Source organism: Schistocerca piceifrons, chromosome 3, assembly GCF_021461385.2.
Source record: "Schistocerca piceifrons isolate TAMUIC-IGC-003096 chromosome 3, iqSchPice1.1, whole genome shotgun sequence".
NCBI classification, from domain to species: domain Eukaryota; kingdom Metazoa; phylum Arthropoda; class Insecta; order Orthoptera; family Acrididae; genus Schistocerca; species Schistocerca piceifrons.
In genome coordinates, this window is record NC_060140.1 from 261,600,264 (window position 1) to 261,626,566 (window position 26,303).

At 39.4% G+C, this 26,303-nt stretch overlaps 1 protein-coding gene across 1 annotated transcript in view; it reads right to left on the reverse strand.

The window, feature by feature from the left end:
• The window catches only part of LOC124788570 (protein alan shepard), a 433,965-nt gene that overhangs the window by 9,904 nt on the left and 397,758 nt on the right, over positions 1 to 26,303 (reverse strand). The window contains exons 8-11 of the mRNA XM_047255841.1: positions 24,053 to 24,271; positions 23,197 to 23,280; positions 7,506 to 7,604; positions 7,176 to 7,339 (exon numbers count right to left, since the gene is read on the reverse strand). Coding sequence (XP_047111797.1) covers positions 7,187 to 7,339; positions 7,506 to 7,604; positions 23,197 to 23,280; positions 24,053 to 24,271 — 555 coding nt within the window. The 3' untranslated portion in view covers positions 7,176 to 7,186. The remainder of the gene's footprint in view (positions 1 to 7,175; positions 7,340 to 7,505; positions 7,605 to 23,196; positions 23,281 to 24,052; positions 24,272 to 26,303) is intronic.

Consider the following 26,303-nt stretch of genomic DNA (forward strand, 5'->3'; position numbering starts at 1 on the left):
CAAATTTTTAGGATCCCAATGTTGCAAAAATCAGTTCATAGTCTTGAGTTGCTGCAGAATATTAACTTCTTTAATTTTCAAGTAACTCTTCTTTTGTAGCTAAGTCTGGAATGTATCATGGCAACTTCAAACAAATATGTCCTTTTGAAAAAAGCAAATAACATGAAAAAATCATTCATGTACAGGAGAATTTTCTGGTTGGAAATGCTCATTCTGATTTGAAAATACTTCAGTCTGTCCAAAACTACTTTAGAGTTGACAGTGAGAATAGAAGTGCTACGGTGGGAAGCCCATGTGGCAGGCTAAGGCTGCTTTCCACCAATACCACCCTGCCTGCAGCTACAGCTAAGCCCTTGAAGTTGCCAAACTTTCACCCCACACCACAAAACTTCCTGTTTGCAGTGAGCTTCAACTGCAATCAGCTTGCTGTCCTGTGTGATTGCTGTGCCCTGTGACTTTCCGTGTGCTCATTTTCACAGTTGTAGGAGTTATTCTTTTCCTTGCTGTTACTATTGTGTGTTGTCATTGTTATTCATTGTGTAGTACTCAATGAGGTCAGGGGAAAGTTTGATGAAAATTACGAGGGCAGTTCAATAAGTAATGCAACACATTTTTTTTCTCGGCCAATTTTGGTTGAAAAAACCGGAAATTTCTTGTGGAATATTTTCAAACATTCCCGCTTCGTCTCATATAGTTTCATTGACTTCCGACAGGTGGCAGCGCTGTACGGAGCTGTTAAAATGGCGTCTGTAACGGACGTGCGATGCAAACAACGGGCAGTGATCGAGTTTGTTTTGGGGGAAAACCAGGGCATCTCAGATATTCATAGGCGCTTGCAGAATGTCTACGGTGATCTGGCAGTGGACAAAAGCACGGTGAGTCATTGGGCAAAGCGTGTGTCATCATCGCCGCAAGGTCAAGCAAGACTGTCTGATCTCCCGCGTGCGGGCCGGCCGTGCACAGCTGTGACTCCTGCAATGGTGGAGCGTGCGAACACACTCGTTCGAGATGATCGACGGATCACCATCAAACAACTCAGTGCTCAACTTGACATCTCTGTTGGTAGTGCTGTCACAATTGTTCACCAGTTGGGATATTCAAAGGTTTGTTCCCGCTGGGTCCCTCGTTGTCTAACCGAACACCATAAAGAGCAAAGGAGAACCATCTGTGCGGAATTGCTTGCTCGTCATGTGGCTGAGGGTGACAATTTCTTGTCAAAGATTGTTACAGGCGATGAAACATGGGTTCATCACTTCAAACCTGAAACAAAACGGCAATCAATGGAGTGGCGCCACACCCACTCCCCTACCAAGAAAAAGTTTAAAGCCATACCCTCAGCCGGTAAAGTCATGGGTACAGCCTTCTGGGAAGCTGAAGGGGTTATTCTGTTCGATGTCCTTCCCCATGGTCAAACGATCAACTCTGAAGTGTATTGTGCTACTCTTCAGAAATTGAAGAAACGACTTCAGCGTGTTCGTAGGCACAAAAATCTGAACGAACTTCTCCTTCTTCATGACAACGCAAGACCTCACACAAGTCTTCGCACCTGAGAGGAGCTCACAAAACTTCAGTGGACTGCTCTTCCTCATGCACCCTACAGCCCCGATCTCGCACCGTCAGATTTCCACATGTTTGGCCCAATGAAGGACGCAATCCGTGGGAGGCACTAAGCGGATGATGAAGAAGTTATTGATGCAGTACGACGTTGGCTCCGACATCGACCAGTGGAATGGTACTGTGCAGGCATACAGGCCCTCATTTCAAGGTGGCGTAAGGCCGTAGCATTGAATGGAGATTACGTTGAAAAATAGTGTTGTGTAGCTAAAAGATTGGGGAATAACCTGGTGTATTTCAATGCTGAATAAAACAACCCCTGTTTCAGAAAAAAAATGTGTTGCATTACTTATTGAACTGCCCTCGTGTAATCAGGGAAGTTCCATTCTCTTAGGCAGAGTATTACTGTATGGCAGCAATTGAGAAAAATCATTTGTTCTTTATATTCCACCTTAATGAGAAACTTCATGATGGCTTGCTGCTATCTGCTAACAAAGTTTCCAATATAAACACAAACACTGTTGTGAAGACTGGGAAGGAAATATTCAACAAACAAAAGGAAGGTGTATAATCATACAAACTTATTATCCCGGGGAAAAAAAAGTAATGTGCACATGCAGATTACCAATGCAGATTTGTTTGAAAAGGATGCAATTCTTTGGCATGTTTATGAGTATTATTGCAGGAAGGAATGTGTGACGCTCTGGAAGCTACTGGTTACACTTACGGAATCAAGAGTTTTTCATGGCAGTCATACATCCTTGTCCACAGTTTTACACAATCTAGGATTTCGCTATGGACATTTTTGTGTCTTTAAGCAACTGACGGAGGGGGAGGATATAGTTGCACAGCAATGCAGACTTTTAAGGAACATGCATCGATGAAGAGGTGTGGCTTGAGGAAATGTGGGTCAAGCCTGGTCATGCTGTCAAGCAGGCCAGGACAGATGACACAGCTAAAGGGACAATGGCAATGCCTTCTGGAAAGGGGAGGGGGGAGGGGGGGCAGGGCAGACTTATTCTTCTTCATGCAGGCACTTCACAAGGTATTCTCTGAAATAGTCTCCTGCTTTTTAAATCAAAGAAAACAGGAGATTTTCATGAAGAAATAAACCACATTATATTTACAAAGTAGTTAGAACAATTGTTCTAGATAATGTTCCCTACCATTCACTCCTTGTCGGCAAGGCACCAACCAAGGCAAACTGAAAGGAGGAAATGACTGACTGGCATCAGTGGCGCAACATCGATGTAAGTGATGACCTTACAAAGCTGGAGCTCAGGGGGGAAAAAGCTCTCTCCATGAGGCACAGTTACCCCTTTGCAAAATCAATTAACTGGCAATAAAACACGGGCACACAGTTGTTAGGTTACCACATTACCACTGCCATTTCAACCGAATAAAGTTAATGTGGGCTCAAATTGCCAGTTGCCAGGAATAATAATAAATTTACCCTCTCTGTAGTTGAAGCACTGACAAGAGAAGCTTTCAGGGACATCCCCTCTGAATACTGGAAGAAAGTCATTGAATGTACACAGCGTATCACAGACAGCACATAGCAGAATGAAGCTCTTTTAGAAAGTTCAGTGGAAGAGATGATAATTTCATTAAATGACAACAATGAGAGTGACAACAGTAATGACACTTCAAGAATCCATCATTACGATGACAGTAATATCAGTGGAGTTTTTCCATTATCACCATAGATATGACGCACAGGTAGATTCAGCTACACATTTCGTGTGGGCAGTTTACACCTGCAAGTAGCTAAATAATAAAATATATCATTCTAAGTTATGAAATTTTTACAAGAAGGCCTTAATAGCATGTAATTAAAAATTCCAAAGTAAATTCATCTCACGAATTCCGACTGTATCATACAAAATAAATATTACTGTTCACAATATAACTGCTGTTATATAGGCCCTGTTATTCATATCACTTTTTTCCTTTCTAAACAATACAGGTTGGCCTATGTAACATAAGTTTTCCCACCATGATAAACACACTTAATCTTACTTTTTGTCATGTTAGAATTAAGTAGGCAGATCAGAAAAATTAATAACAGTTTCATTAGAAGCCTATAGCAATCCGTCAAATTATCTCGATTACAGATCTCCAGCAGAGTTCTGGTTTCGAAAATATGATGCATTCTTACGGTTTCATTTGCATAATGTATGCACTTAACTTCAATAACAAAAAAGTTTCCTGCATGTCAAAAATTCAGTAATATCATGAAAACATGGTTTTTGTAAACTTGTTGCTGCAGATAAAACTAAAATCAGAATGTAGTGTAACTCTTCCAGAACACATTCATGCAACAGTGAACAGTTTCGCCTGTTTGAGTGAGTTCAATGAAACATAAGGTAACACAGGACTTCCATGTGGGACGTGGAAAAACTGTTCCACCCCTCCATATGCTCCTGCCAAAGTATCAGTCCTAAAGTAATGTTAGACAGACTATTGTGTCAATGGCGGCTCATCCTTGTACTCTGTGAGCGAAAACTGCACACTGTCTAGTGATGAAAGTGAAGTGTGAAATAAAGACTTTCATTAGCTGCACACATTTTAGGAGTTTCATTCTCAGGAGTTCAAATGTTTAAAGTTTTGACTGTTGTGTACGATATTAGTGGCTGTGCCAGGTTGCTGCATTGCCACGCCTCTTCAGCGTGCTCTGTGCTCAATACTTATAAAGCATTCACAGTTTCTCAGCTATTTTTGTCTAGGTTTTGCGCAGGTACTGGGTAAGTAAGAGAATTTGTTTATAATACTTACTGCATTCTCACAGCATAGCATAATAATGCAAAATTGACACAAATCAGAGTGTAAAATTCCAACACAATAAGTGGCAGTGGCTGAAATTTGAATTGCCCAGCATGTTATACAAGAACCAATCACAGTACTACTCATAAGAGTAAAAGACATTTGTAATTCAGGGAGTTACACCACACTGACACACCATATGGAGTGCAGACACACAGGAAACTCTTCTTTGTGCCATATCTAAAATTTCAGATGTGGAATAGGCACTTGAAGTCGCACGTTAGAGCCAAGGGTAGAACAACGATAAGATATATCTGAATACTAAAACACTCAGTATTATGACTTTGTAGTTTGGTGGTGAAGTCTGATGCATAGACAATCAAATCAACTGAATGTTAAAGTAAGATTGCCATCCTGAAAATCATTCTTAGTTAAACATTCACCATTTTATGTCATATTGTTTTTTTAATATTCACCATATAGTGGGGATACTGACTCGCACATAGACATAACAAAGAGGCTGTCACAAATACAGCTTTTGGCCAGTGAGGTCTTCTTCAAAATTAGACGACAAACACACACATACGCACTCACACAATTGCAACTCACACACACGACTGCACTCACACACTGCAGTGTGGCCTCAGTTGCCTGAGACTGCAGTCATGTGTGAGAGTTTTATTTTATATATATATATATATATATATATATATATATATATATATATACACACACACACACACACACACACACACACACACACACACACACACACACACTCTCTCTTTGTCTTTAAATATGTCTGCTTGTGTCTGTATATGTGTGGATGGGTGTGTGTGTGTGTGTGTGTGTGTGTGTGTGTGTGTGTGTGTGTGTGTGTGTGTGCGCGCGCGAGTGTATACCCGTCCTTTTTTCCCCCTAAGGTAAGTCTTTCCGCTCCCGGGATTGGAATGACTCCTTACCCTCTCCCTTAAAACTCACTTCCTTTCGTCTTTCCCTCTCCTTCCCTCTTTCCTGACGAAGCAACCGTTTGTTGCGAAACCTAGAATTTTGTGTGTATGTTTGTGTTCGTTTGTGTGTCTATCGACCTGCCAGCGCTTTCGTTCGGTAAGTCACATCATCTTTGTTTCTATATATATGTGCATGTGGACGGAGGATGTCTCCCATCCTTCATCAAAGACACCAACCACTTTCTCGAACGCCTGGAATCCTTACCCAATGTGTTACCCCCGGAAACCATCCTTGTAACCATTGATGCCACTTCCTTATACACAAATATTCCGCACGTCCAGGGCCTTGCTGCGATGGAGCATTTCCTTTCACGCCGATCACCTGCCACCCTACCTAAAACCTCTTTCCTCATCACCTTACCCAGCTTCATCCTGACCCACAACTTCTTCACTTTTGAAGGCCAGACATACCAACAATTAAAGGGAACAGCAATGGGTACCAGGATGGCCCCCTCGTATGCCAATGCCAACGCTTAGAGGAAGCCTTCTTGGTTACCCAGGCCTGCCAACCCAATGTTTGGTACAGATTTATTGATGACATCTTCATGATCTGGACTCACAGTGAAGAAGGACTCCAGAATTTCCTCTCCAACCTCAACTCCTTTGGTTCCATCAGATTCACCTGGTCCTACTCCAAATCCCATGCCACTTTCCTTGACGTTGACCTCCACCTGTCCAATGGCCAGCTTCACACGTCCGTCCACATCAAACCCACCAACAAGCAACAGCACCTCCATTATGACAGCTGCCACCCATTCCACATCAAATGGTCCCTTCCCTACAGCCTAGGTCTTCGTGGCAAACGAATCTGCTCCAGTCCGGAATCCCTGAACCATTACACCAACAACCTGACAACAGCATTCGCATCCCGCATCTACCCTCCCGACTATCTAAATACTGACAGCGCATAAATTTCTTTTTTGTGAATTTTCTAACATATCCTAAAATCCACCATCTGATCCACAATATTGCTAGATCTCCCAGTTCAGATAGAGTAGTGAAATTAGTTGGTGAAACAATTCTCGTAACACTGTAAGTAAAGCGGTTATACTTGTCCTTTCTGTGGAATTACATCAATAGCTACATGTAAAATATATAATATGTTGGTAAATATGTTATAGCAAGTTTTGAGATGCCTTGCTTTTGCTCTTGGGGCAGTATATGTTGCAGTGAGGTTTTGTGTAGAGTTGAAGCTCAAACTCATATAATTGGCTTTCATGAAGCATTTGTAACCTATTGCACTATCCTAACATATTAATGGACCAACAAAAACGTTCAACAGGTCTCTCTGGTCTTCTCTACTTGTTCAAAATTCATCCCAGCAACATCCTGGGGGCTGTTGTGTTTCCTTCTATGTCAGTTATGCAGCTTATTAGGAGAGTCTCTGATATTTGGATGCCACTGGGAAGAAATAGTGACTAGTTCAAGCTCTGAATCATTAGTTAAGCTTTCTTCATAATAAGATTTACTATAGAAGATCTCACAAAAAATATTGGCACCTGATGTTTCAATTCATCCAACTTTATTAACTTTTAATTTTCATCATGTTTAACTCTGTATTAACTGGAGGTGTGTTATACACCACATCCTAAATAAGAAATAGTCAAAATATTCAAGCAACAATTAGACTGATCTGAGGGAGGGAATGTATCAGAGGAATGTACAGCTGATGCAAAACATGCGACAGTGATGTGAGAACAGCAGAAAGGAAGGAGAATGATTCATGGATAAATAAATAATAATTTTAAAAAAAATACTGTAACACTTCACATTAAAGTCAGTGCAATAACTACTAGCCAAAAGATACACATGGACTGTGTGAAAATAAAGTATATGTCTGAATCTTACCAAATCAGTACTTATTTTGGTTGCTGACTGGTCTGGTAGGGCTGATAGGTATCATCCGGTGAAGCAGCATTAGATGTTTGCTCAGAGTCAGGTATTGGCACAGCATGTATGATAGATGCTCCTGGCCCAGGATAGAATGGATATGGATGAGGGCTTGCTATATACTGAAACCACAAATTCTTGGATTAACAACAAATAAAAGAGCTGCATGGCATGCAAAATAATGCTTTGTTTTGTGCCAATGAGAACAGTAGGTATTAAACATGTTTTGCAATTCTTTCTCCATTTACATTTTTATTTTGCTATCCTAGTCTGACATATGTTACTTACAGAGCTAGGGGTACCAATCTGTAAGGCAGACATATGAGTAGTGAGAGGTGGAATCATAGAACCATACTGAACAGAGCTTGGATCAGCTGATGGCATCATCTGCAAAACAAAAGCATTGTGTCAGCAGAGTGTCAGAAATGTAAATTCTACCAACTAAATTTACAATCAAAATCAAAAAGTAAAATACTGAAGAGTAGCATATGTCAAACTGAAAATAAGAACTTCACAGCAAATTCTTTAAGGACCAACTGGGGTATGTGATGTAACTGTTCTGACTGACTAAATAACATAATAAAATTCATTACAGTTCTAATAAATTGTAACAATGCTTGTAAATGACAGCTTTTCTGACAAAAGTGGTAATGAGAATTTAATATATAATAATTAAAGACATAATGATCTGGTTTTTGGATAGTCCATTTTTGACAAAATTAATTTTAAGTAATATGTTACCAGTGGAAAAATGCTGCTGTCTGTGTACAAAAAATGCAAATATATTTGTGTTTTCTTAAAAGACTGACTGAAAAGTGGGGTACCAGCTGCATCATTCTTTCTTCAGCACCTTTAAAACTTTTCCCAAAAATTTTGGCATGTGAACATATTTATGCTTTTTTTAACACACAGCTCACCCCAAACTCCTATGCACAGGCTCCCCTAACTGTATTTTACTCACACCCACCAGTCCACCACTGTTAAGTCACTCATACTATCTACTCGGGGTGCAGTCATCTGCAAGTAGTTGCTCACATCGGCACCAATGATGCCTGTCGCTTGGGTTCTGAGGTGATCCTCGGTTCGTACAGGCGGCTGGCAGATTTGGTGAAGACCGCTGGCCTCGCACGCGGGGTGCAAGCAGAGCTCTCTATTTGCTGCATCGTTCCCAGAGTGGATCAGTGTCCTTTGGTTTGGAGCCGAGTGGAGGGTCTCAACCAGAGGCTTCGTCGACTCTGTGATGGTCTTGGCTGCAGATTTCTAGACTTGCGCTATTGGGTGGGCAATTGTAGGACGCCCCTAGATAGATCAGGGGTGCACTACACAAAGGAAGCAGCTACTCAGAGTACTTGTGGCATGGGGGTTTTTTAGGCTAGGCAGTGGTGCGAGGTGTCCTGATGAACACTCACCAGTCAACGTGCAGGCAGGGAAATCAGGACGTGCTCAGTGTAAAGACACTTCAGCTATCAAGATATTAGCAGTAAATTTTCAGAGTGTTCGGAATAAAGTTCCTGAATTTACTGCCCTCCAGGAAGCATGTGGCAAACAAATTATTCTCGGGACTGAGACTTGGCTGAACCCTGAGATAGGAAGTTCTGAAATATTTAGTGAGGGTTGGAACGTGTATTGGAAAGACAGATTGGAGGTGGTGTCTTCATTGCAGTTGACAAAAATATTGTGTCTACTGAGGTTGAAGTAGAGTGTGATTGTGAAGTTATCTGGACATGTTTAACAGGGCTAGGGGAAATAAAGTTAATTGTGGGGTGTTATTACCAGCCACCAGGTTCCACCGTGACAGTTCTAGAATCATTCAAAGGGAGTCTACATTCTGCATCGCAGAAGTACCCGGATCATGTTATATTAGTCAGAGGCGACTTCAAACTACCTAGTATACACTGGGATGTCTATGGATTCATTACAGGTGATACAGACAAGCCGTCATGTGAATTACTTTTGAACACATTATCCAAAAACTGTCTTGAGCAGCTAAATCGACAGCCAACGCATAATGGAAATATTTTAGATCTGGTAGCCACAAACAGACCAGACCTCATCGACGGTGTCAGTGTTGAGAAAGGGATTAGTGATCATGATGTTGTCATTACGACTATGGTTACAAAAGTTAAAAAGTCGGTCAAGAAGGCTAGGGGAGTATTCTTACTAGAAAGAGCAGATAAGCAGTTGTTAGCATCCCACTTAGTAAATGAATCGACTTCATTTACTTACAGTACGATGGAAGTGGAAGAATTATGGGCAAATTTTAAACACATTGTAAATAACACATTGGACAAGTATGTGCCGAAAAAGTGGGTTACGGGCGGAAAAGACCCACCGGGGTTTAACAGCGCAATTCGGAGAATGCTCAGGAAGCAAAGGCAGCTGCACTCGCAGTAGAAGAAAGATGGGGAGAATGAGGTCAGGCAAAAGTAAGTAGAGATTCGTGCTGCTGTAAAAAGAGCGATGCACAAAGCATTCAACCACTACCACCGTCATACTTTAGCAAAAGATCTTCCTGAAAACCCAAGGAAATTCTGGTCTTACGTAAAATCGGTAAGCGGGTCAAAGGCTTCCGTCCAGTCACTCACTGATCAGTCTGGCGTGGCAACGGAAGACAGCAAAACGAAAGCTGAAATTTTAAATTTAGCATTTGAGAAAGCTTTCACGCAGGAGGATCGTACAAACATACCACTGTTTGAGTCTCGTACAGATTCCCGTATGGAGGAGTATGGAGGACATAGTGATAGGCATCCCTGGGGCTGTGGAGCAACTGAATGGGTTGAAAATAAATAAATCGCCAGGTCCTGATGGGATTCAAATTCGGTGTTACAGAGAGTACTCTACTGCATTGGCTCCTTACTTAGCTTGCATTTATCGCGAATCTCTTGCCCAATGTAAAGTCCTGAGCGACTGGAAAAAAGTGCAGGTGACGCCTGTATATAAGAAGGGTAGAAGGACAGATCCTAAAAAAAATTACAGACCAATATCCTTAACATTGGTTTGTTGCAGGATTCTCGAACATATTCTCAGTTTGAATATAATGAATTTCCTTGAGACAGAGAAGTTGCTGTCCATGCATCAGCACGGCTTTAGAAAGAATCGCTCCTGTGAAATGCAACTCGCCCTTTTTTCACATGATATCTTGGGAACCATGGATGAAGGGTATCTGACGGATACCATATATCTTGACTTCCGGAAAGCGTTTGACTCTGTTCCCCACTGCAGACTCGTAAGTAAGGTACGAGCATATGGGATTGGTTCCCAAGTATGTGAGTAGCTCGAAGACTTCTTAAGTAATAGAACCCAGTACGTTGTCCTCGATGGTGAGTGTTCATCGGAGGTGAGGGTATCATCTGGAGTGCCCCAGGGAAGTGTGGTAGGTCCACTGTTGTTTTCTATCTACGTAAATGATCTTTTGGATAGGGTGGATAGCAATGTGCGGCTGTTTGCTGATGATGCTGTGGTGTACGGGAAGGTGTCGTTGTTGAGTGACTGTAGGAGGATACAAGATGACTTGGACAGGATTTTTGATTGGTGTAAAGAATGGCAGCTAACTCTAAATATAGATAAATGTAAATTAATGCAGATGAATACGAAAAAGAATCCCGTAATGTTTGAATACTCCATTAGTATTGTAGCGCTTGACACAGTCACGTCGATTAAATATTTGGACGTAACATTGCAGAGCGATATGAAGTGGGACAAGCATGTAATGGCAGTTGTGGGGAAGGCGGATAGTCGTCTTCGGTTCATTGGTAGAATTTTGGGAAGGTGTGGTTCATCTGTAAAGGAGACCGCTTATAAAACATTAATACGACCTATTCTTGAGTACTGCTCGAGCGTTTGGGATCCCTATCAGGTAGGATTGAAGGAGGACATAGAAGCAATTCAGAGGCGGGCTGCTAGATTAGTTACTGGTAGGTTTGATCATCACGCGAGTGTTACAGAAATGCTTCAGGAACTTGAGTTGGAGTCTCTAGATAAAAGGAGGCATTATTTTTGTGAATCGCTACTGAGGAAATTTAGAGAACCAGCATTAGAGGCTGACTGCAGTACAATGTTACTGCCGCCAACTTACATTTTGCGGAAAGATCACAAAGATAAGATAAGAGAGATCAGGGCTCGTACAGAGGCAAATAGGCAGTCGTTTTTCCCTCATTCTGTTTGGGAGTGGAACAGGGAGAGAAGATCCTAGTTGTGGTACGAGGTACCCTCCGCCACGCACCATATGGTGGATTGCGGAGTATGTATGTAGATGTAGATGTACTCCTAGTTGCCCTTTCTCACTCACTCATCCAGCCCAACTCAGCGACATTATCTCTTTGTGTGTCTCTGCCATTATTTCCTGTGTCACAGTCATAGTCTCCTTCCTTCTACCATACTACTACGTCTTCCTCTCTCTGTCTTTCTCTTGCTGCTACTACTGCCTTCATTCCTTCCCAGTGCTGCTGTCTCTTCTTGCTATCTCTCTCTTCCTGGTTCCCGTAGTCATATATTCCATCTCTCATTATACTGGCACTGGCTCTCATCTACTTCCACTATTTCTCTCTCTTCTTTATTAACCCCCTTCCCCCCTCAGCACTGTATCTTCACTCTTTTCCTACCACTGGTCTGTCGCTGCCAATAATGTTCCACTTCCACTGTGCCCATGGGCGTACCCAGCGAGGGGCTGGAGAGAGGGGGGGGGGGGGGGGGGGGGGCATTTTATGTGCCGATAAAGTATGCATATGCTTCAGTAGTACAATGTGGGATTCCCAGAACCCTTATGATCATAACAGAGACCATCATTTTATAAACAACATTTTTGCCTCACACAAGATTTTACATGTGTATTTTACATGTGAAAGTGGGATAACTTTGAACCTCTGTGTCTAGGAGACACAAAGATATGTAGAAAATTTTCATTGCTGTTTAAGACCAGGATCTTAGGAATACACTGTAAAACTTTCAGCTATTTGCTGTGCATAGCCATCTTGGAATCTGTGACTTGTTTTGGTACTCAAAAAATAAGATTTTGGGGTAATTCTCGATAACAGATAAAAGAGTTTTGGAAACATGGAGATGGCTCTTCTAGATAAATGCCTAGAAAGTATATTGCAAAAATTTCAGTTGTTTGCTGTGCTTATCCATCTTGGAATTGTTGTCTGGGTTTTGGTTCACAGATGACAGTAAAAATATAACAAAAGAAAAAAAAACATTTTTTGGGGTTTTTCAAAGAACTGCCAGGAACTAAAGATGTCTCTGTAAGTCTGTGAACAGCATATACTACATCAAATGCAAAAAGAACAAACTGATTTGCTCCATTTGCCTAAGCAGGAGGAAGTTTGCAGCATTCATACATTGACCCCGTACTGTAAGACAGCAACACTAACACAATCCTTCTGTTAGGCATACAAATGGTCCATAAGCCAAAGGGTGATCCAAAACACTTGATCCTCTTTTTATTACCAATAATGCCCAAGGTATGAACAGCAGAAAATCCTGTTTTTACGTGTGGCTTTTCAGAGCATATTAGGTATGCATTCTGTCACTTGCATACCAACAGCTTCATGAATTAATTTGGAAAAGCAATTACATGAAAATTACATATTTTACTGTTCACAAAGAAACATTCCCTTAAATTTACTAACTATATTGTGAAATTAGAGGTAAAAAAAGACCTTGGTTATGAAATATTAGTATACACAGGGATCAGCCTTAATGATATTTTTTGAATGAAAAAAAAAGGTGTTAAATAAGACTGCTTTGTTGCCAAATGAGTTCTCATGAAATTGTACAAATTACAAATGTTAGGGAGGAATATCATTAATTTTATGGTTTCTAAACTGAAAATCTCTGGTGTAATTTGCAACATAAAATTGTTACCTTTGGTGGTACAAGCTATTCATTCAGAAAAACACCTTCCATCTCTTCCACTTGATTAGATGAAAGGTATTCATGTAAAAACATTATTTAGGTAGTTAGTACATAGAGAGCTTCCAACTGTGTACACTTTGTGTTGACATATGTGCAAAGGTGATGAAAGAAATGTGGGCACAGGGCATTGGCAAAGTGCAACAGCTATAACAGCTATTGAGTGTCCCCACCTGCTGTGTAGGAGTCGATTTCGCTTTAGCATCAGCATTTAGTGGCATTTTGGAAGGCAGAATTTTCATAGCAAAGTAAGCTGTATGGTAATAGATGTCATCCCATTGCAACCAGCAGGCACGCTCATTCTCCTGCAGTAAAGCTATGAACTGTTGGATAACGTCTTGGTAGATGGTAGCATCTGCAGTTGCTTCAAAAAACAAAGGTCCTGTTATTCATCGCCTTGAAACTGCACACCATATGCCAATTTTTTGTAGAGTAGGGCAGACTCAATGAAAGGGTGCAGGTTGTCAGTATCCCAGTTCCGGTAGTTCTGGCTGTTAACATACTCACCAAGATGAAACCAAGTTTCATTTGTGAAAAACACTGCATCTAAAATGCCAATGTTGTCTCTAATGAGGGTCTTAAACCACTGACTTTAGTGAACCCTTCTGACATAATCAGTATTATTCAGTTCATGAAAAACCTGCATGTGGTACGAACAACATTTCAGTATTCTTCTCACTGTAGTGTAGGCTGAACCAAGATAATGTTCTTTTCCTGCCTTAATCTACACAAAAATTTTGTGGAGAGACGATGTAACATCTGCTTTAATATCCTGAATGACCAGTGTCATTAAAACTTACCTTGGTCTGGCATGTTTCTTGCACACCACTGAACAAGTTTCACATAATTTTTAACTAACTTCTGAACAACACTTTTCACTGGTGCTTCTTTTTCAAACATGTCTGTGAACTTTCACCAACACACATTATGAGATTTTCTTACAAAATACATTTCAATCATGAATACATGTTCTTCAACAGTTAAATGCATTTTAACAAACAACACAAGATGATTATGCAATCTTGTTCAAAAGCCAATGCTCAACAGTGACCGGCACAACTTAAGTGTACAAGAAACAACACCCCCCCCCCCCCCCCCCCCTAGAGTTCCAGTCATACTGACAATATAAACCATTATTTCACCCAACTCAGTCCATCATTTGCATTTCAACAATGGGGCCTCTTAAGTTAAACACTGGGTATATATAAAAAAAAAAACAACAACAACAAAATCAGAATTACTTTCATGTGTAGAGTGAAAAACTTTACATGTCATCAGTTCCGTACTGGTGCATAGATGTTTGAGTTCCCATACATTGTAAATTATCCAGTAGTATGAAACACTGTACATGTAGATTGTATATTCTGCCATCATCTGTGTTTTCAAACTCCAGGAAGTAGAGAGTACTTCAAGAATAGCAGTTAATTATATCAAACAAAAATTTTGTCAAGAAAACTAATAAATTTGAGATACAATTGGTAGCTATTAATTACCTACAGGAGGCAAAATGTTGAGTGCTGCTGGTAGACAAATATAAAAGTGAAAGTGCAGACATTACCTAGCTTTCAGAACTCTTACTTCCTTCCTCAGGGAGGGAGAGGGATATCTTTCTTTCTCATTCTGCTCAATCACCTCTGGACCACACTGTTTACGTATGCACTCTCTCTGACCCATATTCACTCTGAAGTCTCTTACATCCTCGTCTAGTCTTGTCATTACTACAAGTGGATCCCTCTCATCTTAGTGTCTGGGTGGACTGACTCCTGCGACTACCCCTAATGTGGGTAACTTGGGTGCATAGTGCCTCTCTCTTCCCTGAGAGAAGAATTAATCATTTCAAAAGCTAAAATAACGTCATTACTTTTGTGAGTGTCTTGACAGTACTAAACATCTTGTCTTTGAAGGTGCATTAGCCAGCAATTCTGCCTCACATTTATTAAAGAACAAGAAAATCTGTTCTAGACTACACCAAATGTGAGGTGGTCCTATATTCAACATTCTGTTCATTTTGAGTGCTCCTCACATCACCTCTGTCACCTTAGAGCACACCCATCTTTTTTTTTAAAAAAAAAAACAGAGAGAGAGAGAGAGAGAGAGAGAGAGAGAGAACCATGCCTTTAGCAATTAAAAATTTCCAACCAAAAGAAATTCAATGTACATTAATTATTCTCCTTTTCTAAATCTGACATCTATAAACACACTGACCCTGTATCAGCAACTATTAAAGACACACTACAATTCTATTCAGGTGAAATAAATGCAGTGGCAACAAAGGGAGTAGTAGTTGTGAAGTCAAGTAAAAATACAAACAACTCTTTTACACTCAAGATCAGGGAACAAATTTTACAAGTTTTGAGAGTTCATGAATTGCTGTTGATACTTTCATTTTCAAGAAAGAAAGCTGACTGTGGCATTCACTGTTATTGTACCATATAAGTTCCAGCTTGCCAGGTCTATTGTGTGCACCATTAAATCTGTTTCTGTTGCTGTTTCTATTAGACTGATACAGCACAAAATGAAATGAAAGGACTTCCAAACAATAATTTTATTATAACACAAAACTGAAAACAAAGCAATGCTTCAAACAGTTTCTGCAAGTATTTTGTAACAATTCACATTCCAAAGTATTATTTTACCAATAGTCTGAAGAGTTTAGAAGCAAGAAACTCTCTCTTTAAGAGAAAACCTGATGGTAACTGCTAGCAATGACTACTGCTGAAGAGAACAGCTTTAAAATGTGAACAGTGATCGAAGATGTTCCCTGTTGCATCTATCAACAAACTGAGTGCAATCCCAGGACTGGGCTGGCAGCACTTTACAGATACAGATTGAGAATCTTTGCCTTAAAAAGATCTGCAGATGCCCAGTACCACATTCTCTCATCTCTGAGCAGAAATTACTTTGTATAGAACTCTCCCAGAAAACGGTACAAAAATTCAATTCAAAGCAGTCTTAATAACTATTAAACACAGCAGCACATGTTTTACACAAAAACTGAGGCAGCAGCCAACCGTTTGGGATTCCTAAGAGACACCCATCCAGCTAAAGAGAAAAGTGCCGACAATAAGTGTAAGGAATGGTTCAAATGGCTCTAAGCACTATGGGACTTAACTTCTGAGGTCATCAGTCCCCTAGACTTAGAACTACTTAAACCTAAATAACCTAAAGACATCACAAACATCCATGCCCGAGGCAGGATTCGAACCTGCGACCATTGCAACAGTGTGGTTCTGGAGTGTAAGGAATGGTTAGCATGTACTTGCAGAATGAATTTTCACTTAGCAGTGGAATGTGTGCTGATATCAAACTTCCTGGCAGATTGAAACTGTGTGCAGGACTGGCACTCAAACCTGGTGCCTTTGCCTTTTGCAGGCAAGTGCACTACTGAATGAGCTGTCCAATCACCAAGACCAGATCAGGGAGAAGAGGGAGTGGGGTTGGCTTAGGTGGCTCTAGACCCAGGCCTCAAGGTGGGCAGGGGGCCTCCACTCTTATCAGTTTCTCAACTGGCTGTCCAATAAGAATCATCAAGATACAAGAGCAATGATGTAAAATATGAAACAAAATTCTTCATTTGTTACATCCACCATCTTAACAAAATGGCGTAAACCCATTTTAAAAAGACTGAATATAGTACATGATAATTGTGATTCATATTTTCTCATTCAACTGTTTTCCAGTCCAAATCCATCAAAAATTAAGTCACTGCATAGTTGCACAATAGGATATATTTTTTTCATGTCAAAAAGTTCCATCTATTTATAAACTCTGTACATGTGGAGTTGGGCAATAGGCAGATTATTTCAAACACGTTTGTGTACTGTGAGATACACTCACCCCCCTCATCCTTTTCCTTCTTATGTTAAGTGCTTTTATCACTTGTTTATTGTTGTAGAGCTGTACTGTTAATTCATGTGGCAGTATTGTTTAGAGTGTTGTAATGTACAGTATATTTGCAGATAGGCTGTTGTTAGTATATGGGGGGGACACTACTTATTCTAATCAGTTAGTGTGTGAAATGGAATCTCATTGTGTGTGTGAGTTTTCCAGTGGTGCCAGCTTAAAAAAAGCACAGAAATAAGGATCTAAATTTGTGAAGAGACTGTCACAAGTAACTTTGTATTTTACGAAGAAAGATTATTCCATTGGGAATGTTAGTGAAGTTTGTACTGAACCCAGAACTGCCCGTACCTGTGCTTACTTCTTCTAAGGAGTGTTTGACAAATTCCAGTGAATCTGAAATTGTTGTACATCAATATTTTGTAAGTGAGGCAGTGATGAATGCGAATGTTGAACTAGGCAATCAGCAAACTAAACCTAGTGAAAGTACCGACAGTGAATTAGTGAAGTCCCCATACTCAAGAAAGATGCAGCAAAATGAAGGGACATGAAAAACGAATTTGTGGAACTGTGTTTAGTGAAAGGTTTATTTATTTTAAGAACAATGTAGATAATGTAAGTAAATCTGAATGTGTTTACAAATCACAAAAAAGGTGCACATCCAAGAACTTGTTCTTTAGAAAACTCCTAATTGGAGAAAAAAAATGAAAGAAAATGACTATTGTACTCCAAATCTACAGGAATGACAGCACGGACTTAGACAACATGCATACTCCATTTTCTACCTGTTTATTTTCTAAGTGGAAGAAGGGGGAAGAAAAAGCAACATCTCATGGAAACAGTGCCAACAATCACAAAGATTCAGTGATGTGGCTTCTGCAACTGAAGAACAAGGGATGTACTAATAGTTAACTGCAGCATATGACTAAAATGGAGAAAAATTATTGGCAAGAACTGCTTTGGAAAGTGGTAGCAGTAATTAAGCATTTGGCAATAAGAGGACACTTTTCGTGATGACGACGAAACTTTTGGAGCTCCAAATAAAGGAAATTATTTTAGTTCCCTGAAATTAATTGCTTATTTTGATTCATTTTTTGAAACAACACATCCAAGAACATGCTCCAATAGTTGGTAAAATTCAAACAGAAAAGTACTATGGACTAGCTGGGTACTCAGTGGCAGACACAGCACATGAAGATCAATTAGCTGCTTTGGTAAGATATTGTTTCAAGGGAAGAGTTCATGAAAAATTTGTGTGTTTTGTTCCCACATACTGTCATATGGTGGTGATGATTATGTTTGGTTTGTGGGGCACTCAACTGTCTGGTCATCACTGCCCATACAAAGTCCCAATTTTTATGTAGTCCAATTTTTACAAAGTCCAATCTAGCCACTGTCATGAAAGACGACGGTAAGTGTAAGATGATAAGGACAACACAAACATCCAATCCCCGGGCAGAGAAAATCCCCAACCTGGCAGGGAGTCGAACCCAGGACCCCATGATCCAGAGGCAGCAATGCTACTCCCTAGACTATGAGATGCGAACACAGTCATATGGCAGAAAGTCTTAGGAATGTTATCCCTGATCTCTTTGGAAAACATGATATTATGATAGAAGATTGTCATTCGCAATCCTACGACAATGCCAGTATTATGAGTGGGAAATATTCAATTTTAAATTCAAAAATAACGGATATGAATTCATTAGCTTTTTATGTGCCTTGTGTTGCCCACTTACTAAACCTCATGGTCCAGAAATTTTTTTGTAGCTTCTATTCATTGTTGGCATATTCTTCTGAAGAGTAATGGGCAACTTAAAACATTGTTTGATACCAGATGGTCATGCCATGAGGAATCATTATCAATTGTCTGACAGAATTTCAATGTCATTTATGTATCACTTGAAGAAATTATCAAGAACAAAGAGGAAAAGGCAGGGATAGGAAATGCAGAATTGCTTTTGAAAAAACTAAAAACAAAAAGTTGGAGGCAGCAATATTGGTTGTTTTCTGGAATGACATGTTGTCCTGAATGGACAAAACTTACAAATATTTGCATAAGCCTGGACAAGACTTAATTAGCAGGTGTCAGGCATTGTGATTATTGATTCTGTTTTTCAGTCATGTCAGGGAAAAATTATGACAACTAAGAAAACAAAGCTATGAGCTTAACTGAGCATGTGTATCAAGAATACAGCGACAAAAGGAAATGCAAAATAGGAGGATCCCCTGATGGGGGGAAAAAAAAGCAGAAGAACTGAGTGGATATTCTAAATTTTGTGTGGCATTTTTTGCAGTTGTCAATAACCTACAAGCAGAACTAAAAATGTGGGAAGAGAAGTACTGTGAACTAGTCAATCATTTCCTACCTTTAACAACCAATAAAGCAACACAAGAAGCTAAAGAACTCTTAACAGAAATGTCAAAAATTGGTGAACAATACTGAGGTGAACTCAATGAAGAATGTTTGCGTTGTTGAATTCTTCATTTTACTGAATATTTGCAGTGTTCCCTCAAAGAAAGGCTTCTAAGGAGTTCACCAGTTGGGTTATATGAATTAATGGTTGAAAATGATCTTAGTGATGTTTTTCCAAATATGATACTTGCTTACTGAATCTTCCTCTCAATACCAATCACAATTTGTGAAGCTTGGAGAGAATTCTCCAAATTAGTCCTTACCAAGAACAAGTTAAGTGCTAAAATGCAAGAAGAATGCATTCCTGCTCTCGCCTTGTTCTCGACTGAACACAAGGTGACCAGTTCTCTTGACTTCCAGGATTTGATGGAAGACTTCATTAGGACAAAAGGGAGGAAAAGAATTTTTTTAGGTCTCATTTTTTATCAGGTTGTATAGGCGGACAAGGAAGAGAAATTCCCGGATTTTTCCCGAATTTCCCAGTTAAAAACAAACTTTCTCCTAGGTGAAAACACGCTGTTTCCATGTTAAGTGACAGTATTTCCTCCCTTATCAATCCTTTGAATGGTTAAGGTTTTAAACACGGGCATAGAATTTCCCAGCACTTTAAAAAACGGAACTCAGAGGAAAAGACACATCTTGGAAATATCTTATGTGCAGCAACATGTACGTTTAGTATTTTCGTATTACGAAAGTATACATTTAAATTCCACCAAACAGCGTATGTTACTTTCCGAATCATTGAAATTGAGATTGAAATGCGTTTCTGTAAGCCAGTCGTAGCTCAGGTCATGTGATCTTGGCAGCCGATGGCAGCGGATATTCAGAGCATAGGAAATCTGATTTAGTCAGCCAACAGCATCATCACTGTTACGTAGCACAAACACACAAACTGGGAAAGTTAATAGTTTAAATTAATATACATAGTGTTGCTACAAGAAAAGCAAAGCTTTCACATATAATATTGCTCACTAAGGTTAATAAGCTGCAAGGGAAGCTAAGATTTTGCATATAATAATGATCTTTTTTGCGCGTGCTACACTTTAAGATATATCACACAAATGTGCCAGTAAAATTTTTAATAATGACAAATGTCTGATCTTCAGGGTTCGAAATTCTTCTAAATGGCTAGTCATCAAAGGGCTGATTTTTAAATGAGAGTCAAATGCTCTGTGATTTAAGAAATTCATGGTACATTCTCGCACATAGTCCAACTTACATAAAAGGATATTTACTTTTAAAGTAACGCTTTTCAAACCACCATTCGCAATATTTTCCTGCGACTTGTTAGAAATAGGTTTGTTTCAGCAGTTGCCAGAGAGCGCCAGATAACAGGCCACACAGCGCTTTCACAGATACCATAACGTAGGAAGCCCGTATGTTCGTACGTGTAACACAATGAAAGATCATACATTATGTCATAAAGAAACAAGACATCAGAGGATTCTCCAAGAGCATCAGAATTTCGTGAACCATTCTAAATTGTGCACATTTAAAGTGCATGTCCAGATTCCCCATCAAGTAGACCTCGACCTGATTTTAGCTTTTCAGTGTGGTTTTCGGGATGTAAATTTTCTTGGAGCGCCAGTACTGTATTATATCATGTTTGGTTCTTTACCATGGCATAATGCCAACAGTTGAAACTAGCCAGTACTGTGGAATTAACCATTTCGTTTCAAATACATTAACTGCCTCTGTGGAAAAGGTTAATAAAAGTCAAATTTCTTTAGCAAACAGACAAAAATAACTTCAACTGTTCCGCAAGGCGATTAATGCTTGACAGTCAGAAAGGTGTAAACAAAATGCAATCTGAAACTAATGACATATTTTAGCCTTCCGTGATTATGTGAATGTATTTTAATGCACTTGATAGGTCCTGGCCACAGATATCTGTTCTGTTTTCATTTGACGCGAGAGTAAACGAAGGGGAAACAGCAAAATCACTAAATGTAAACACGGGTCACGTGGAGACGACCCACTTTAACTCAGACTGCTCTGCACATCAGCCTCGGATCTACGATATTTGCGAACCGGGTCAATACTAAAAAAAGTTGAATTTTCAAAAATATGTTCATCTTGTAGCGCACATCTTTCTGAAAAGTCTGAAACATAAAACGTGTGTTCGAGGAAATGTAAGACATGTTATTTGGTCTAAGGTGTGCCAAAGTGCAGTGCCAGGCCTCTTCATACAGCATTCTTTTATAGCACGTCACTGTATTTCGCTCTGTGGAATTGAAACGTGTATATTTTGTAATGGATGCCATCAAACTATATTCAGGACAGTGGAAATTGAAATGTCCTGTGGTGCGTCTCCCGCTCCCAGTCGGCCGGTTTGACAGCCTGCCCCTCTTGAAAAAAAATCTCGCTATTAGTAGCGCGAGCGATCTAAGGCACTGCAGTCATGGACTGTGCGGCTGGTCCTGGCAGAGGTTCAAGTCCTCCCTCGGGCATGGGTGTGTGTGTTTGTCCTTAGGATAATTTAGGTTAAGTAGTGTGTAAGCTTAGGGACTGATGAACTTCGCAGTTAAGTCCCATAAGATTTCACACACACATATTAGTAGTGGATGGGATTATTTGTAGTCAGGAGAATAAGAACTCTTCAGCAAATTTGCACTCTTTATTGCCCCTTAGCTAATAACTTGCTGTTTTGTGTGACATAAAATTAAATATAAGATACATAAAACCAATAAAGAAGAGAGACAAGCAAAAAAGTACACATTTCTTCAATCCTTAGCTCCTAGCATTTTTTTCTCTCTAATCTTGCTACAGCTTTACATGGTGTGCTTTCTTTTCTGCAAAAGAATCTATTACCTCATCAAAGCTCGTCAAACGATTCGCTACATGAAAAATCGAAATGTCGTTATCTAATACTGAAAAAGCTGTTAACACAAATAATACCAAAGACTGGTGTGGTTTCTCAATCTGATTACGTCTATCTTGTCACTGTCTGCTAGATAAAACAAAAGAGGCATTTCTAATATAGAGCAATTTTGTAAGATACACCAAATAAACTAGACTGTTTTGGCACAAATGGCCACTTTTATAACATGACTATAATTCACAAAGTGCCAATATCAAATGCCTATTAGGCCTACTATAAGCAAAAAATCTTTATGTTAGGAAATAGTTTCACATTTGATTCATATGCACCAGCTTCTCAAGCAGTAGTATTAAGAAATTTTTATATAAATTTGGAATCGTCTTATTCTCCCATAATTTGTGTGATGTCCCCGTTTCTTCTTCTTCCTCGTTCTAACAATCAATCTTGTCATCACCAATTCTGCACCTATTCCTGCCATTGTCAAAATTTGTTCGCTGATTAATTTCACTAACCCTGCCAGAATCACAGCTTTAGCTATCCCGCAATTGTTTTCCGATTAGGTGTTATTACATGTTCCTACAACACGTTTTCCGTGTTACTTGCAGAATAGAACTTAAGCGGCTGCTATTCGGGTATTGTACGACTGGTCCATAGTGACCTGGCCAAAAATTTTCTGTCAAAATTTCATTTTCTTGGGTACACTGAGAAGATAATACGTCATCTTTCGCAACTGTTATTCCTGTCAGTCGTTGATTAGAAAACTCAAGGTGAGATTGATCTATTAATTTGTGTGCTCTTGACCTATTTGCATTTACAATGATCAAATAACGTAATTTGGTTTTGAATACAGTGGTATATCACTCACATGATGTGGATTTACTTTTAACTGTCACACACACACACACAACATTTTTCACCATATTTATTAATTATCTGTTTAACATTAACAGACATAGTAACTTCATTTAATGACCATGACAGCTATAACTCACCACAGAGATGCCTCTTGAATGTTGTGTGTCATTTTTGTAGCTATGTATGTGTGTGGTGGGTGCCAGCTGACAAGCAAACTGTTCCTGGAAATGAACATTAAATATTAACACAATTGATGGCAAATCTGCAGGGATACATGCTCTGGCTGTGTGGAATTAAATGGCAGCTATGACCAGAAGACAACAGGAGCAGAAACATGAATAATATTTTTTATCAGTTATACTGTAACTGTTGTTTTTTGTTCTGTTTGTCTTTAATGGAATATTAAATCAGAAAAAAATTGAAGAAGGTATTTGACAGTAAAAGTAATTGCAATGACTCTTTCGCAAGAAACTATCATTCTGTAAATCCATGTGGAATTACCACAAATAACTTGCATTTATTGTGTATCAGCTCAATAACAATAAAATAGTTTCATTTTAATGTGTAAAAAATCATGGTTGTATTAAGAAAGTTATCTGCCTATATACTGCTGACAGATTCCATTTTCCATAATTCTCATAATACAGCTTTCCTCTGCTCTTCAATCTGCAATCTTAAGTTTCTTTTGTACACACTGAATTCTCACTTTTCCAAATAAGTTATGTTAGTTACTCTGGTACATTTTATGACAAATAAAACACACTCACAATTTCCTTTCTGTCTTTTTTGTGTGGAAGTTTAGGTTGAGACTGCTTCCCCTAACACACCAAACAAACTTGACAAAACATTGTTTATTATAATGTTTTTATTTCAGAAGTACTAAGAAGTACCTCACTGACAGCCCACGATCTGTCTAGTTACAAGCACAACTGAAAACACTCATCTTGCAAAAACGTTACTTTTATTTAAGGTAATTTTTAAGGTCTTACTAACCTCAACTTGTGGCAAGTGTGGCTGCATCACATACTGAGGAACCCAGGATGTGGGCGGTAGCTGGTAACCCTGTACAGTCCCTGGACTATAATGTCGCCCATACTGTCCAAGTGCAGGCAGAATATGTGGTGTTCCGACACCATTTTGCCCTGCTGATGGATCATAGCTGACAGGGGCACCGGGAGGTACTAAGCTGCCACAATGCAACCAGGCACCAGCCTGTAACAACAAAATGAATCAGTTTAACATAAACAAATGTATTCAACTCTCTTCTTTTTTTATACAATAATGTTATATGCCACTTTTTTCCTTTCTTTTGTTTTTAAGCAAAATTTCTGGTAAAATCTTAATTCCTGGATAAAACTACCAATGAGCAAATTAGCTTTGAATCAATAATTATTTTGTTTAGTCAAACTTATGACACAAAAATATATGGAGATATACAGGACATCCAGTAATTACCTTCAGGAGGTGTAATTCAAAATACTTCTGGTAGACACATACAAAAATTGAAAAATATTATCCAAGTTTTTGGAAATGTAAGTTTCTTCCTTGGGGAGGATAGAATGAATGCTTTTGAAATGTTGTAAAGGAAGGACCACTTGTTGTGAGGATAAGAAAAGACAAAGATGAAAGGGAAAGTGTGAGAATGAGTAAGAGGTGGGTAAACAAGGTACCATGAGATGAAAGACAAAGTGTCTTAAATGAAAATGTATTAAGTAGAGGAGAAATGATAAGACAAGATGAAAAAAAAGGTGGGAGGGAACAGGTATGAGGAGGAGGGGGTTAGTTAATGGGCATTGAGTTCAGAAGAGCAGTGCAATCATAGGATGTGTGGAAGTTCCCATCTCTATATTTCAGGGTTACTGGTACTGTACGGGAGGAACCAAATGATACAGGCAATCTAGCAGGCAGAGGTCCCTTGAGTAGTGCCACAGAACATGCTCAGCAACTGGTACTACTCAGTGTTCCCAAAGCAGACAGTTGATTTGTGTCCAGTTTAGTGGTGGTCACTCCTATACATAATTTCACACAGTACACATTTTAGTTGACAAAAAACATCTATCGTTTTACATGGTGCTCTGTTTATGACAGTGGTCAGCAACACACTGATCACAATCTACTGGGAGATCACGAGTGCCTATTTGGTAGATCGCAGGCTAATGGGGAATGGAGATAGTGTATTTGTCACAGTAGCCAAGAAACTCAAATCACCAAGATAGAAACTTAAGCTGCATGTGAGATTGTTTCAGCAAAACTGTGTTGGCAGTTGGCATAAAATTGTAATTAGGTCCTTTTACCACCCACCAGACTCACTTCCCGAGACTTTAAACATTGTCGTAGAATCTCAGAACATATTCTGAGCTCAAACACAAAGAGGGCTATCCAACATAATGACCTCCTCCATGCCAAACAGCAACAGTTCTGAAAACAACAGTCATGTGAAATCCAACCTCAAGGCAGTCAGGTAAAGGCAGTATCTCTTGATTTCTGGAAAGCATCCAACTCAGTACCACACCTATGCTTATTATCTTAAGAACGACTGTATGGGAAATCAGGCAAAATTTGTGACTGGATTGAGGATTTGTTGGTATGGAGGATGCAGCAAGTTATCTTGGAAGAAGAGTCATCAACACATTTAGAAGAAACTTATGGTGTGTGCTAGGGAAGAGTGTTGAGAGTGTCACTGTTCACATTGTATATTAATGACCTTGTGGACCATATTAACAGTAACCTCAGAAATTTTCCATATGATGCAGTTATCTACAATAACATAATGTCTGAAAGAGGCTGCATATGTATTCAGTCAAATGCTGATAGGATTTGAAATTTGGTGCAAAGAAGTCGACTTATGTTCAGAAATGTAAAACTGTGCATTTCACAAAGTGAAAAAACATAGTATCCTACAACAAAAGGGTCCACTGAAAGACCTCCTGTATTTGGAGACGTGAGTTGTGTTGGGGATAGTGATGTGGAGAGCATATTGATTGATAGTGGTGTACACGCCATTTTCAGTAGATGCAATGACGTGGCTAGTTGAGCATCATGCATTTTTTGTGGAGGAGTGTATTTTTAATGGTGACTCTGTGATTACTACCCTACAGGCATTTCGTATACACCTCAAATTTGGCTGTAATGATTCTGTTCCCGATAGGAAAACTATTCAAGTTTGGGTATCAAACTTTAGAGCATCAGGTTCTGCACTGAAAAGAAAATCCACTAGCTGACCCCAAGCTGTAAAAATGTGGCA